Source organism: Amphiura filiformis, chromosome 2 (genome assembly GCF_039555335.1).
Source record: "Amphiura filiformis chromosome 2, Afil_fr2py, whole genome shotgun sequence".
Taxonomy (NCBI): Eukaryota; Metazoa; Echinodermata; class Ophiuroidea; order Amphilepidida; family Amphiuridae; genus Amphiura; species Amphiura filiformis.
In genome coordinates this window covers 42,370,766-42,387,599 of record NC_092629.1, presented here as the reverse complement: position 1 = coordinate 42,387,599, position 16,834 = coordinate 42,370,766, and the positions used below count along the sequence as shown (strand labels likewise).

At 40.0% G+C, this 16,834-nt stretch overlaps 2 protein-coding genes across 2 annotated transcripts in view; one reads left to right on the top strand and one right to left on the bottom strand.

The window, feature by feature from the left end:
• LOC140146239 (flap endonuclease 1-like) overlaps nucleotides 1-16,834 on the top strand; it is a 42,195-nt gene that overhangs the window by 16,071 nt on the left and 9,290 nt on the right. Inside the window, exons 5-9 of the mRNA XM_072168022.1 lie at nucleotides 1,715-1,851; nucleotides 3,185-3,251; nucleotides 4,845-4,976; nucleotides 6,796-6,882; nucleotides 7,761-7,825. Of these exons, the coding sequence (XP_072024123.1) occupies nucleotides 1,715-1,851; nucleotides 3,185-3,251; nucleotides 4,845-4,976; nucleotides 6,796-6,882; nucleotides 7,761-7,825 (488 nt within the window). The remainder of the gene's footprint in view (nucleotides 1-1,714; nucleotides 1,852-3,184; nucleotides 3,252-4,844; nucleotides 4,977-6,795; nucleotides 6,883-7,760; nucleotides 7,826-16,834) is intronic.
• On the bottom strand, nucleotides 12,674-15,933 carry LOC140171605 (uncharacterized). Its single transcript, XM_072194892.1, has 2 exons — nucleotides 13,391-15,933; nucleotides 12,674-13,343 (listed from the first exon to the last, which is right to left on the bottom strand). Exons 1-2 carry the CDS (start codon nucleotides 15,931-15,933, stop codon nucleotides 12,674-12,676), a joined length of 3,213 nt encoding a protein of 1,070 aa, XP_072050993.1.

The following is a 16,834-nucleotide window of genomic DNA, read 5'->3' as shown; positions in this document are numbered from 1 at the left end:
CCCTAACCAAGGGTGTGCATGGTGCAGAGCTAATCAATGTTGGTATTGAAAGGCATACATGTATAGACCCCGGGGTATAGACCTACCGAATAACTTACAAATAGTGTTTCAGATTAAATTTATTTCATGTTTCAATACAAGCTAATGCAGTGCACAGGGCTACGAAATCACCGGTATCGTGGTACCGGCGTTCCCAGAAAAAAATTCAGAGTCGCAGAAAAAAATCAGGAAGGGAAAAATAATTTAAAACATCCTAATCTTTAATATAATTTTTCTGAAGCTCTGAAAATATTCTGTGATACTACTGCTATACCACTCGTGAAATATTTTCTGCGAACTTGGACGATAACTGATAAATAAGTTTTTCAACATGCGGTAGTAGAGCCTAACCGGGATTCGTTCCCCCAGAAAAGCAGGGTTTTCATTGGTTTGTCAAGGGAAATAATTTCTTTTGTTGCATATTGTTTGGAAAAACTTCAACTGTTCATATCTTTGGAACTAAATTAATGTTCAATTTCAATGGGGTTTTCTGCAAAATGTATAGCTTTTCAAATGATCCATACAATCATCCCCCAAACATTGACACCTGTATGTGGGTTTCTAACCAAAATAAACCCATAGTTGGTCATTTTAAAATAAAAAGTGCCAATTCCAGTTTTGTACTAGGCCTATATTTCACCAGTCAATATGGCAAAAATTTATTTTGTCAGCAAAAGGTGCTGGATTCACTGGACTCCACCAAAGTATTTATGAACACTTCATAACCCCTGCCTGGACTGCGCTGGGGCTTCACCCCTGGGCCGCACCTGTTCAATAATTGTGTTCATACTCGCGCTCCGGCTCCACGATCGCAGAAAATATTTCAAACAACAGTTCACGTTCCCAGAAAGGAAATTATTTTTCGCTGCCCTGGCAGTGCATGTTAATAAAACAAAATGTTTTCATATTCTCCAATGTCTTTACTTTTGAAGACTCATCACTAGCAGCTACTAGCTGCAGTGACGTAGCTAGTGATTGTGGCGATCAGGGGCAAGAATACAAAATACCCCTCTTCCTAAAACAATTGCGTGCAGGCGTGCAAAAATACCACTAATTTGGTATTAAATCAAGTTGAATTTAGGTCTTTAAAATGCCAATTTATGTTTCAATGCTTGGCCTTGAAAAAATGTTGTGTTGAAGGGCACCCAAATGAAGAGTAATTCTATGCATGGTGGGTAAAGGTTTCCACTTCTTTCCTATAACAAAGTATTATCGTGTCAAAGGCTATCCAGGCTTGGGTGCCCCTTAGCCCGGGGGCGCGGCCCCCCAGAGCCCATAGGAGTTACGCCACTGGGTGGGGCACTCAACTAAAAATGGGTGACAGGGATGTGCGGCCACATTGACCCCCATTTTTCAACTCCCTCTCACCCAATGCCCCCCTACGGAAAGACCCCCTTTTTGGGGTCTTCTCACTGAAAGACCCCCTTTTTCAGTGTCTATGCTCTCACCAAAAGAGCCTTAGTTTCAAACTGCAGTCTGCACATCGAGTGCCCCCGGGTTGGCGACCTGAAACACTTTTGTATTGGTTCGTTCAATCATTGAAGTCCTTTCACTTTTGTACTGGTTTGTTTCAACGTAAAGCCCCTCTGGCCCTAGTAAAGGTAAAAACGGTTAATATGCCCACCGTATTAGGACTAGCTTCAGGTGACATCTTTCTGCTTCATTCTGTCTGTAGGCACCAGGAGAAGCTGAGGCACAGTGTGCAACATTAGTTAAAGCTGGTAAGGTGTACGCAGTCGGAACAGAAGATATGGACGCATTGACATTTGGTGGATCAGTACTTCTAAGACATCTCACAGCAAGTGAAGCAAAGTGAGTAGGAAGACGGCTAATGGCTGCACTATGGGGGGCAAGGGGCATTTCCCCAAATATTTTTCTTACCCCCAGTTTGACCGTTTGACCCCCCACTTTGAACTCCCACTTTTAAGGCAAAAATTACACAAATTGCCACTTTTTGCAGCAATTTTTGTGTAAAATGTGGTGATTTGCCCCCCCCCCCCCCCTCATGGCCTCAATTGTATTTGAGCCCCTAATTTTTAGAGTTGACGAAATGGGCTGTTCCATTTGAAAACACACCCCTTTGAGGACTTTGGAATTCCAGCTAAATTTGACTCATTTTTGGTTCCAGATCAAACATTTTCTATCCAAAAACTGTAAAAATGGTGTGAGAGATTTTGGAATTCCAACTGAAATTTCCAAAATAGGGAGACCAAATTGTGTAAAATTCAAACAGCTCTCAAATAAACACCAGTGTTTCTATAGGTTTAATATCACTAATTCTCTGTATAACACAGTTGTCAATGGAAAATTAGGTCATTTCAAGCACGATTTAGTAGTACACAGACCTCTCATAGCGAATAGTATCTATTCAGTGCAGAAGGTTGAATCCCCAAATGACCAAAACATGATGCCCTGAGACTTTCCTTGTTTTAAACCACTGAAGTGTAAAGCACTGCCCAGCTCTAATTAGTGGAGAACTAAGACTGTTGTTGACAATGCTGTTGTCGACAAGGCTGTTGTCGACAATATTGTTGACAAGCAATTTTCCATATTGTCGACAAGCATGGACTAATTTCCGACAGACTAGTCATTAATAATATTAGAGATAAGCTTAATAGAGGTTATCCGTGTTCTATAAGCTGCATATCCTATCAGCGACTGCTATACCTTGTTTAGGACTTTCAAAAGAAGTACCTGAATGTGCAACCATAACTGTTTCAAAATAGCCCGCCAAAGTCATGCAGGTAACTCCGAGGTCATGCATTGAATTGGTTTGAATGAGGAATACTACGGGAACCAGCGCCTTTTGTTAGAAGTCACACATGAGTGAAGTGGATAACCTCTATAAGATCACAATTATTTACCATGAAATTAAAAAAGGTAACAATTGAGCTCAAAATGACAATGATAGATTGGATTAATAGACTTCATTTACAAGTAACCGATATGATTATGTGTAATTGACAATAATATTTTGATGTAAATAAACGATGCATAACGTGGTCTCTGAATTTAATATTTGGACTTTATTGATGTATTGCTTTCCAACATCAGATCTTGAGATTTGACGATTGTCAACAATGAAAATTCTACTCGACAACAGGCCTATGGAGAACTGATAATTTTATTTTATTTTACTCTGCAGAAAACTTCCAGTACAGGAGATTAACCTAGCCAGAGTCTTGGATGGATTTGACCTCAGCCATGAGGAGGTAGGGGACTAGAAATTAAGTTTATATCTGTATTGGTAGAATTGAAGAGTTTATTTCCAAACCGTGTTAAGTCCACAACTCCATGTGTCTCATTTACTTGTGAGATACAATCATAATTACTTTGACAAGTTTGACATTAGCAACAATTAGTTGTACCATCAACAAGCTATTATTTACCATAACAATGCTGCATAACAATATGCAGACAATTGTTCTCATTTGGGAGACAAAAGCCTCAACACAGTATTGTTACTGTGCGTCCATCCACTGCTTGCTTTGTAATGGTGCATCCAACTGAAATTATTATACTTAGCATCACAACACATTGCAATATCGCACAGGAAAATCAGAAACATTGGGATAGTGGACTTAACACGGTTTGGAAATAAGCTCTTCAATTATTAATGTTGTCTTCATGATTATATTATCTAAAAGTACACAATATTATTCAGTAAGTAATTCATAACTGTGAGGATTGCCAATCTCTTTATAAAAAGTAAGGTATCGATTTGCTGAAAGTATTTCTCCGTCGAGAGGGGGAGGATGTATTTTACCCCTTTGCCTTAACACGCACCCATTTACACTTAGTATTTCTTGCTTGCCATCAGTTGCCTCCAAATGACCTCTCGGTGCCTACTTATTTATCTGATATTTGTAATGTTTAGGACACAGTGCCGCCAAGAGCCATTACAGGCCCGGGGGTAAAATGAACACCCTGTGGTCTCTTTCTTTGCTTTTATTGGCCCATTAAGGTATGTTTTCTTTATTTTTACAGGGCCCCGGGCCCGGGGGTGACACACACCCTTAACCCCCCTTGTCGGCGGCACTGTTAGGACACCTAAAAGGTTTTATGCATGTGTTTATTAGGGATATACTTTTCAAAAAGAATAGAATCTTGAACAATTATTGACCCCATGTGTCTTTAGCAAAACATCCTATGCAACCTATTGGCAGATTTGTTTTAAACATGTTCAAGGGCCAAAGACACATAAGGAGGTTTTTCCTGCCCATGGATGTAATATTTGGTTTATCCTTTTAGCCTAGCACAGAAATCTTCTATTACAGGATTATACAGCTGTATTCTGTAAGCTTAATTCCTCAATGGAGTCTTTGCACTAGTCTAACCATGGACGTACTAAATTACGTCCATGGTCTAACTCTATAATTAAAGACAAAGATAAAAAGATTTTATCGCGTCTGATGTCACTGTCAATTACGATCCTTGATTGGTTTACACAGGTTAATAGCGCGTAAAAGGAAGCCCGATCTATCTGGTGCTGATCGGAGAAAAGGAATAGCAGCAAATGGCGAAAAATTACATACTTTTACAAGGCAAAAAGCAGTTTTTTTAGGCATTGTTGACACGGTGCCTTCGCGAAAGAAAGTTTCCTATTATAAAGACCTAACTTTTGAGATTGTTTGCATGTTTGAAGGTGCAAAATTAACAGGCGCCCGTTATACCGCCGCGTTCAGCAAGTCATCATCACGACACTTGTAAACAAACCGTGCTTGAATTTGATTGACAGATGACGTCAGACGCGATAAATTCTTTTTTATTTCTGTCTTTAATTATATCCTGCCTTTATATTTTAGTTCATAGATCTTTGTATTATGATGGGGTGTGATTACTGCGGCTCTATCAGAGGTATTGGAATGAAGAAATCCATAGAACTCATCAAGAAACATAAGACCATCGACAGTGTATTACAACATATTGACAAAACGGTAAGAAAACTTGTGAAGAATTTTTCCTGGTGTGTTTTAGATGTCTATTGAGTTTGTACGGTAGTGTAATATATAAGCCCTTTCGCAATTTCGGAAAATTGCAACTGCGCATGCTCAGACATCGTCACACAGTTCTTCAACGAGAGATAAACACGAGGAGGCTGCAGTGCGTTTCCAATGCGGTGAACTGTGCCGTTTGCATAAAAACATCTTGTACTGGAATTATACCCATTATTTTGTCTTTATTTCTTCATGATACATTATATTTCATTAAATATATTGATATCATGAAGAAATAAAGACAAAATAATTGGCAAAATCCCAGTACAAGATGTTTTACAAAGCAAACGCACAGTTCAATGCATTGAAATGTAGAGTAACCTCATCATGTTTATCTCCAATTTTATCGGCAAATATTACCCATGATGCACCATGATCTGAAATTGCGAAAGGGCTTATTCTTTCAAGCAGTTTAAGACTATAGCTAAAATGTTTGCCTTGTAATTTGAAGATAAAGTTAAAACAAAAATTTCCTTGCATCCAGTGTTCCCACTAAGGTCGTATTCATACCGGCCATTTACAGAAAAATTAATTGTTTATGTTTTTTAAAATATGCAAAGTAATAATTTTTGTTCATGTTCAAAATGCATTGAATTTGTATCCATTTTGAAATCATTAATAGAGTATGACATGAACACAAATTATCACTTTGCATATTAAAAACACAAACATTTTTTTTGTAAGTCAACCATGAATGATCCTAGCATTTAGCTCTAGGTCCAGGGACACTCCAAAACCGGAAAAAAATAACTTTTGTTAAATATGAAGAAGCTAAACATGAAGGATGTGTGTACTTAGGTGTGTGATGTTGATGATGTATTTTGTTTTGGTACATTATAAAAACCTATAAAAAAGATGTAAAAATGGCTTGTTTTGGGCACTGTTAATGGCTTAAAACCCAGGAGCTTCCGGGGCGCTGCAACCTGGACCCCCATCATGCTAAGGCAGACCCCTGGACCCCCTCTGCTAAAACGCTTTGCCTATTGGTCAGTCTATATTATTGGACTGTTTTCTAGATTTTCAATGTTGGCACTTGGCAGGTATGCGTATGGCGTGTGATTTGACGCAGGACTTGCTAGAATTGGCGCAAGGTCTTCCAGGAAGCAAAAGGACAAAAGAGGTTTCAGTCCAATTTGACTTTATTGAGATTTTTGGCCCAAATGGTAAGAAATGGGCCCAAAATAAGTAGCCAAATTGGCCCAACAACAAAATCCTTACAGGAAACACTGTTCACATCCCATACTCTGTTATGAAAGCTGGCATGCGTCCATTGGATCATAGAAAACATTTTTATAATACATTTGTACTATTTTTTTGTACAATATTTAATACGTCAGTTATTAATCCATAAGTATTATTACCAAAGTAGACCAGGGACACTGCCATAGAGGGGACAATTCGCCCTTTGCGCGGATCCGCCATCTTGCTACCAAATCGAATTCCTCCCTACAAACGTATGCACAATAAGTGCATTTTTGTTTCTCGCACTTTTCTAGCCAGAAGGCTTTTGCAAAGCGTATGCATGCATTTGACAGGCATACGCACACGCAACATGCATTTGGCGGGTAGAACCTAGTTTTGAGATGACCTTGCGATCGGCGAATAGAAGGTTGGTTATAGAGCTATGCGCCAGGAATGAGAACAAACAATCACATTGCGGATCGATGACCCAGTGCGCTTTTGAGTCCAGGAAAACCTCTTGTAAAGTACAAAATATGAAGTTTCTGTGACTTTTGATTTTCTTTTATTATATCTCTAGAAATACCCACCTCCTGAAGATTGGTTATACAAGGAAGCGAGGGAGCTGTTCAAGAAGCCAGATGTGACCGCTGGGGAAGATGTAGAGGTGAGAGGTCATTACGAAGGTCAAAATATGTTACAGTTCATAATAAGATTCAACTGAAGTATACGTTGGCTTAGAGAAAAAATGCACAGTGCACAGAAATTTTGAGTCACCAGCCCTTAATAATTCTATAACCCCCCTATTTTGGGTGTTAAAAAATTATAACCCCCCCTATATTTGGTCTAAAAATTCTATGACCCCCCAGTATATTCATGACCCCCCTTCCGAAGAAAATGACAGCCCCCTAAATTAAATGAAAAAAAAAAGCATGTTATGCTACAGTGTATCTCGTCTTAAGTTAAGAGTAACGCTATGTTGCTTATTCGAATCAGTGCATTTATGCGGTTGCATCTCCAGCGTACAGAAATCGTATGGAGGTAAGAGGTTGTGGCGATATTGAAACATGAAAATAGACATCTGAAGATGGTAGATGTCAAGGATGAGAAAAAAGGGTCAGTGTGTGCAAGCCACCTGCACAGGAGGTGTAGATTTCCAGTGGAGTCGCCCATTCAGGTAACCTCATTTGAAGTTCACACTCCCTGTGTGGAAAAGTAAGCTGTGTCTTCCATAGGGGTGTATGGATTTCAACTGGAATAGCCCAAACAAGGTTATGTGTGACTCATTCAGCAGGCATGAAAATTTTCCTGCTTTTGCAGGATTTCTTGCTTTTTTGTGGTCCAAATTTCCGCACTTTCTTTTAATTTCAGCCCATTTTCGGCCTTTTTACCCTCATTTCACACGCTTTTTCAGGCTTTTTCAAACTTTTAAGGTTTTTTCATGGCTGATTCAGATCCACTTGGTGTCAAAAATTTACCAAGTGCCAAGCCTTTGCATAAAATACTACTATCAATTAAAATACACTTCTATGATATTATTAACAGCTTAAATGGACATCGCCAAATGAAGAGGAGCTGATTAAATTCATGTGTGGAGCCAAGCAGTTCAGGTAAGCATTTTTTGGGCTTGTTTGAGCCATAGGCAATGACAAATAAAACACCCTGTTATACAGGCAGAGGGACTCTTCAAGTAGGGTCTGTTAGTTAGGTGTTTTTTGTCGTCAGTGTTTTTGCAAATCTGTAGATGTGGAATTTGTTCACTCTTCTCACATTATTTCAGTCAAAATCAATAATTTCAAAAATGGTTGATTTTTTTTTGGGGGGCTTTGGGCGTGAGCCCCCGGGTAAAAGCAGGGGCGGCCAAAGCGAAGTGGTGGTGGAAGAAGGGACGGAAAAAAGAAGGGGCAACGGAAGAAGGGGCAGCAAAAAGAATTAGTAAAGGTAAAAGGGGTGGAAAAAATTTGAAAAAGTATAAAAAATTGTGAAAAAAATGGTACTATACATCAATATGTGTTGCTGTTAGGGCGCTAGGGCCTATAATCCCCCCTTTTTTTTTCTTCACTTTTTCAAACCACGAAAACAAAATTGGATCAACCTTTTCGGGCTGTTGAGGAACAAGGGGTGGCAAAATTTGATTTTCTTCAGCCCCCTGGGGTAGGAGTGGCCATGGTACGCCACTGCATACAGCAACAAAAAATTCCCAAAATGCAAATTCTGGGTTGGCTGGCTGGCTGCGTATGACAGGGTTATATTCTTTATCACCTTAGGCGAACCATTGAAATGGGCTATTCCATTTAAAATATACACTACCACTGTGGAAGATTTTGGAAATATTTTCCACTGGGGGAGTATGAATGTCAAATGGAATTAACACATTAGCAGCTCCCTCAAGGGAAGATTCAGGATGAATCTTTCTCAGAGGGTGTGTGGAATTCAGCTGCCTAATGTGCTCATTCCATTTGAAATTCATATTCCCCCTGTGGCAGATATTTCCAAAATCTTCCACAGGGGGTAGTGTGGATTTTAAATGGAATAGCCCAATATACTCATTTCTTGTATGAAGGGGCTCCGGACCTTTCACCCTTCAGGAAAGCTTGATTATTTGACTCACGACACAGTTATCTGCTCCAAGATTTTAAGCTTCACAAATCCCGGGGTCACGGTATATCAAAACAACGAATCCAAGCAGGCGATACGACACGGAGTTTTGTTTCAAGTATATCACGAATATTATGCATTTATTAAGGCTAAATAGCAACCACCTTGACATCTTGCATTCTTGTACTTGTAAATGCTCTTGAAATGAACACAATCACACGGGTTTTCCCATTTAAACACGAGTAAAAGTACTGTAGAAAAACTTGTTTCAGTGTCCAGATCGGCCATGTTGTCCGGAGAGCGAACTTGAGTTTCGAACGCACACTTGAAGCAAAACACCCAAGAAAAGCGCACAAAAGGGGGGAGCCCGAACCACTGGAGGATCTAAACAAGAATCAAGTCACACATTTAAGATTATTTTAAAATGACCAAATGGCACTTACATACCGGCGCCCTAATTTATGCACACATACAATTACTCCAATCAACTTCAGTTGGGAAGTGCCATATGGAATATACTTGAATCTTTAGTAACTCACAAGGTTAACTCGAAAAAACTCTAACTCATTAATGTAAAACTCTTCAAAAAACTTTATCCAAAACAAATAAATGGATGGAAATCATTTGATTTCAAATTGAAAGTATTAAAGTGAAACACAATCACATATCAATAATTTTGAATGTTTCCAAATGCAAAGTTACAAACAACTGGATAGCAACTAATCATTACATTAAACATCTGTTAATTTTTCTTCATACGCTGACAAAAATATTCAAAGTTGAAATGATGCAATACCACAATAGACAACACACAAGCTCACCCAACCACAACAACACTAATGCACAGCTAAGAAGCAAAGGAGCAAAAGAGCAACTGTGGGTGAATGTAACCAATGTATTATCCAATGCAAGATATGACTTTACCTTATACAATATTACTTACAACTTATTTTACACTGAGTGCAAACCCTGTGCAAACCAATTGCCTGATCAAGCAGTGTAACACAATTGATAAAACATTTGGAAATGCTTGATCAACTATTGTAACACAATTGATAAAGCAATCTATGGTTTACTTGCTACCATACCTAAATCTTAAACTTAAAACATATGAAGCCTCTTTAAACATGCAATTAAAGCTTGATCACAAAATGTGTTTTCTCAGACAACATTTTACTACAAAAAATTGACCTTTTACAGAATCCTGACAAATTACTAAATTAACTGACTGATCCAATTCTCAAAACTCAAGTAAAATGATTGGTAAAGTTTGAATCTAAATCTAAATCTCCTAAGGAATGTTATTCATGCTCAAATCCTACATTCCTGACCCTAACATACAATGCTGTCAGTTTGAATGTTGCAGTATGTATATGCATGTTGGTTGTCAATGTAATCTAAGCTACACAACCTATTAGCTAAGCTATTTCCAAATGAAGAATTTCTAAACAAAAAACAATAATACTGACTGTGACCCTGTGTGCTTCTTTGACCTTAAATTACAATGAGGAATTCAGTGATGTCCTGGCTGAAGATACTGCATAGCCTACCACACCCACATATAGTTCAGGAAACAGTTCAGTGGGAAGTGTAGGCAAGAGGAACACCATAACCTGAAATAAACACATTGGTTAGTTGAAATACAAACAAACAAATCCACTTATATTACACACTCTCACTTAGGGGTTCACAGCAGTGTTGTAAAGTATAGGGAGCAGAGCTTCAAGAAGATGCATCCTGTGTATCCCACTATGACTATACCTGCACATGTACAAATATTCACATGTCATAGAAGGTGTCAAAAAAATAAAGTGGCAATTTGTAAAGTATGTGGGAAGGAGAGCTTTCAAGCAGGTTGCTTCCCATGTTAGTCCAACCAGCCAGAACTTGCACATGTATTTACATGCAATTTTGGATACTATTATGCAACTGATTTTCTGGCCAGGGTATGTAGAAGCACACACATTATATAAAATTATACACTAACACTTGGATGAATCAAACACTAAGGCTGGCAGGTGAGTCCTCAACTAGGCTTGCTTCGGGTTCTGGCTTGAAAAAATCTTGATCAAAGTCCCATCACCACCAAGAATCTTTGCTTTCACACACTGCTCAAAATCAGTCGTTTCCACATCACACTGCTGTTTGATTCCATCATGATGTACTGCTTGAAATATCCACTTTGAACACTAGTTGATCCTTCCACATTAAATCTCACTGCATAAAGGGATACTGGTAAGTTGACTGCGGTTGCACTGTGGTGTGGATCACTCTTCAGGATGAAAATCTCAAATTTAATTCATAGTTAATGTGATAGACTCCATACTAAATGTCTTCTTCAAACCAAAATTGAGATTTTTCAAAGACCAGTAGTTTGAAGAGTTAATTACTCCTCCATTGTGTAACCTTTATCGTCACAGCATCATCAACAAATAATAAAGTGACCTTCATTAGCCACTGTCCAGTGTCTCCAGTTCACAACATAACACCAGCATAGTCCACACATGATTTGCTTTTCTGTGATGCTAAAGGCATATAAACACCTTCTTCAACACTGACGCTTACAGATCAAGGCGTTGAGGTTTGTTCCTATTTCTTTTAGGCCTGATCTCAGGTTCATTTGAAGCTTGTTCTGCATTTGATTGAGTGTCTTCATTGTCATTCTGTTCTTCAACTTCTGATTTTGAAGTGTCAACCTCCACAAGAAGGCATAATTTGGCAACTGGTCTCACCAACACTCCAGTAGTAGTTTGTACTTTAGCTTGGCGAACTAGTCCTTTTTCATCAGGATGCGTTTCAACTATTCTGCCCAGCTGCCATGCGTTTCTGGGTCTGTTGGAGTCAGCTACCAACACAATATCTCCAACCTGTAAGTTCATGTGTGGTTTACTCCATTTTTGTCTCTCTTGAAGTTGAGTCACATACTCTCGAGACCACCTACGCCAGAACATATCTGCCAGGTACTGAATTTGTTTCCAGCGTTTTTTGGCATACTGATCAGGTCTGTCACTCACTGTAGGAGGCAAACTTCCAGAGCTCTTCATCAACAAGAGCATGCTAGGAGTCAAAGGTTCCAAATCACCAGCAGAACCTTGCACTGCAGTAATTGGACGGTTGTTTACGATCGCTTCTATCTCACAGAAGAGAGTGCTTAAGCTGTCATCAGTTAACACCTGCTGCTTCACAAGAGCTGACATGATTTTTCTGACTGTTCTGATTTGTCTCTCCCAAACCCCACCAAAATGGGATCCGGCTGGGGGGTTGAATTTCCAGTCAACATTTCTCTGCAGCATCTCAGCAGTAAACTTTGCTTTGTTCCACTTCTTAATTTCTTCTCTGAGCTCTCTTTCTGAACCGACGAAGTTTGTTCCATTATCCGACCGGAGTTCTCGGACTTGACCTCTCCTGGCGCCGAATCTTCTAATCGCGTTGATGCAATTATCTGTGTCAAGTGCATCTGCCTTCTCCAAGTGTATGGCTCGAGTGGTCAAACAAGTGAACAGGACACCATAACGCTTCACAACAGATCTCCCTCTCTTCACCAAAAACGGGCCAAAATAATCGACACCGACACATGTAAAGGGCGGATTTTCTGCAGTCACTCTGTCCTGAGGCAAGTCTGCCATCTGTTGTTCACACACTCTGGCTCGTTGCTTCCTGCATATCACACACTTGTGTATAACTCTTCTGGCCAATGAATTGGCACCTATGATCCAATACTTCTCGTAAAGATGAGCTAGCATAAAGTTCCTTCCACCATGACCAGTTATTTCATGAGCGTTGCATTATCAAGTCTGTGATGAAAGACTTCCTAGGCAGTATTATTGGGAACTTAGTCTCCTCTGGCAAGGTTGCTTTAGCTATCGCCCACCTACTCTTAATAGTCTGTCTAGCATATACGGGTTGAGTTTGTAAAGAGGGCTTGATTTCTTCACAATAACCTCATTCACTTTCTGTGTTTGGTCGTGATGTTGTTGTCTGGCTAGCAATTTCCACTCTTCTGGGAACCATTTCTTCTGCTCATAGCCTATTATTGCTTTCTCTGCTTCTCTGATGTCTGTAATAGTGAGAGGGCTAGTAATATCAGTCCTTGTTTGACACTGCCCTTTGACTTCTTCATGTCTCACATTTTTGTCACTGCTGTTATCATTGTTTTTTCTCCTTACTCGTTGAATAAGCAGATTCTTGATGTTAATGATCCAGGAAACTGCACGGCATAACTTGTACCAAGAAGAGAAGTATGTAACCAGCCTTTCCATAGTTTTTATGGATTCGTCAGTCATGACTGAATTTACTTTCACCTTCTTCTTGACTTCTGGATCATCAGATAGATCTGGTGTGACATAATTGGCTGTGGTATTTGGCCAGTCTTCTTCAGATTGGTACAGAATTTCTGGACCTGTGGTCCATGACTTGTTGTCAACTAATGTCTTAGCAGTAACACCTCTGGAACAGGCATCTGCGGGGTTTGCTTTGGTTTCAATGTGTCTCCATTGAGAAGTTTGTGATCCATCCTTGATTAATGCCACTCTGTTTATGCGAAGGTTTGGAATCTGGCTGTTGAATTGCAGATATACTTGAGTACAGTTTCACTGTCAGTCCAGTAGTACACACTGTCTATTGGTAATTGCAATTCTCGCTGTAGAACACTATTGATCTTCACCATTGATGTGGCTGCAGTTAACTCCATACGAGGTATGGTTATTTTCTTCAGGGGCGCAACTCTCGCTTTGGCCATCAATAAAGACACATGTACTGTACCTGATGAACTTTCACTTCTAATGTAACTAACAGTCCCATAGCCATTGTCGCTGGCATCTGAGAAATGGTGAAGTTGCATATTACTGCTCTGTCTCAGCTCAGCTGGTCTCAAACACCTTTCTATTGCAAAGTTTGACAAATATGGAACTTCTTGTAGCCATTTATTCCAGCTTGACTCATACTCAGGAGGTACCTTTGTGTCCCAATCTAACTGCAACTTGCAAAGGTTCTGAAGGATCCTCTTGGCAGGCAAAATTGCTGGAGCAAGGAATCCCAAGGGATCATAGATGGCACTCACAGTGGCCAAGATTCCTCTTCTGGTACAAGGTCGTTCCTTGATAACGATCTGGAATCCAAATGTATCATTTTCAGGAGACCACAGAAGTCCTAGTACTCGCTCGGAAGGCAGGTCATCATTATCTAGATCAAGTGACTTTGCCGTCTTTGCTCTCTCTGACTGTGGAATGCACTGCAGCACTTCTTTAGAGTTGCTCAGCCACTTGGTGAGTCTGAAGCCCTTATCTCTGCAAATGTTTGTAAGATCTTCCACCAGTTGTATTGCTTGGTTTGTACTTTCTACTGATGCCAGACAGTCATCTACATAGAAATTTGTCTTAACAGTATTACATGCTTCATCGCTATACGATGTATCTTGAGAAGCCTTTTTAAGGGCAAAGTTGGCGCAAGCTGGTGACGATTTTGCGCCGAACACATGTGCGCACATCCTATATTCTTTCAACGGTAAGTTCACATCTCCATCCTGCCACCACAAAAATCTCAACAGGTCCCTGTCACTCTTCAGGACGCGTGCTTGATAATACATGGCTTCAATGTCACCAATTACTGCTATAGGGTATTGTCTGAATCTCAATAGTACACCTGTGAGATTATTTGTCAGGTCTGGTCCTTGGAGCAAGCGTGAATTGAGAGATTGTCCCATGAATGTAGCTCCACAATCAAATACTACACGTAGTTTGCCTTTCTGTTGATGCACAACTCCATGGTGAGGTATGTACCACACACGATCTGATATCAATTCATCTTCAGGCACTTCTTCCGCATAGTTCTTCTGAAGCATCTCATTCATACATTGTTTATATTTTTCATGGTACTTAGGATCTTTCTCAAATCTTTTCTTCAGGTGTGCTGCCCTCTGCTCAGCTTGATTAATGTTATTTATGAACTCCTTATCTGGATTTCTTATGGGTAAGCCCATCTCGTAGTGACCATCAACTAGCTTTGTGGTTGAATTCACCTTTGATAAAAACTCTACATCTTCACCACTCAACTGTGGGGTGTCGTTAATAAGTCTTTCAGGAAATTCGTGATTGTACAGCTGTTGAAACTGCTCTTCAATGCTGTTTACTTTGACTCTAAAGATTCTCTTTGTTGTTCTGGATTTGGGTACTCCATGCACACACCAGCCTAGCAATGTCTTGACAGCATACGGGCCATTATCAACACTATTTATTACTTCCAGAGGCTCCGTGGCTGATGGTGCGCTATTGCCAATAAGAAGTCCGACATGGGCATCTGATACATGCTGCATATCTGGTAGTTTTACCTCTTTCAGGTAATCAAAGGTTTCAACATCTTGGTGTGTTACTACATCATCTACACTAGCAGGTAATTCTGCTTGAGTATACACCCTGGGTAGATCTATTATATTCTTTCGATCAAGATCTGAAATTTCCAGATGTAACATATCACAGTTTACAATACTGGTTTCCGTGAGTGTTTCAATCTCAAGTTGGGTTTTCTTGCCGGAGACACCAAGTTGGTTCTGCAATTTCTGGGTGCAAAAAACTGCATCGCTGCCTTCGTCAATGTAGGCATATGTGTCAACGGATATGCCAGTGTCCTTTGAATAGACAGTCACCGGTGTAATAATTGGGCATGATTCTGCACGGCGCCCGTCATGACCACATGCTGTCTTAGTGGCCTTGGCATCTTCATGAGTTGCACCAGGGTTCATTGATTTCACGTGGTGTAGTACAGTTGGGTGCCCTTTCTTGCATTCTTTACACTCCAGTCTGTTTTTGCAGTCCTTGCTGAAGTGTTTTCCTTTCTTTAAGCAGCCGAAGCACATTTTCTGTTCTCTAATAAATTTCAATCTTTCCTCGATTGAAAGCTTTGCCAATTTGAAGCATGTCTCTAACTTGTGAGACGTACCCTTACAGAACTCACAATTCTTTGTGTCAGTTGATTCATTTGGTTTAGTAAGTGATTTCTGTCCTGTGCTAGTTGCTAAACCTCTTACTGGTTTCTTAAAATTATTATTGCCCTTAGGCTTTCCTTTGGAACCAGCTTCTCCCTGTGGTGCAGACTGAATGCCACCAAACACTGGATTTGTCATCATTTTTGCATGCTTGTCCGTGAAATGCACAAAGTCATGGAATGACACCGCTTTGACCTCTTTCTTCTTCTATTTCATACACCTTTGACCTCCATGCACCTCTCAATCTGTATGGCAGTTTCTTTGTCAAGATTTGAAGATTATTTGTATGATTGAGCTCATTGAGGGCTTGGATATTTTTCATAGTGTTCTCAGCTTCTAACAAAAACAAAGCGAACTTACTCAGTTCATTAGCATCATGTTCTTTAATTTCAGTCCAATTGACTGCCCTCTTTTGAATTGCTTGTGCAATTCTCCTTGGATCTCCGTACTCTTTCCTTAACAAGGTTTTTGCAGTTAGGTATCCCTCTGTAGAGTCGGCATAATGCAGACAACTTCGAACCAAAACATTGGCTTCTCCTGAAGTATACTTTGCTAAGTAGGACAATCTGTCACGACTGTTTTCAGTTTTGTCTTCTACAGAGTATTCAAACTCCTTTATAAAGTTTGTATATTTGAGGGGGTCACCATCAAACTTGCTTATTGTCTGTTCAGGAAGAGCGGCTCTGACCTGTTGTTGAATCAACAACTTTGTGAGGTACGCCATTTCTTGTTGAGCTGTATACTGCGGCAACTGTTGCTGCGCTGGCTGCTGCACTGGAGGTTGTGGTGCTTGCCACTGAACTGAAGGTTGCAGTACTTCTTGCTGCATTATTGGTTGCGGCACATGGTTTGGCATTACAAGTTGCGGTGCTTGCCATTGAACTGAAGGTTGCAGTACTTCTTGCTGCATTATTGGTTGCGGCACATGGTTTGGCATTACTGTTGTTTGCTGCAATTCAGGTTGCGACGCTTGTTGTCGCTGCCACACTTGTTGCTGCACTTGAGGTTGCGAAGCTTGATGTCGCTGTCCTATTATTGGCTG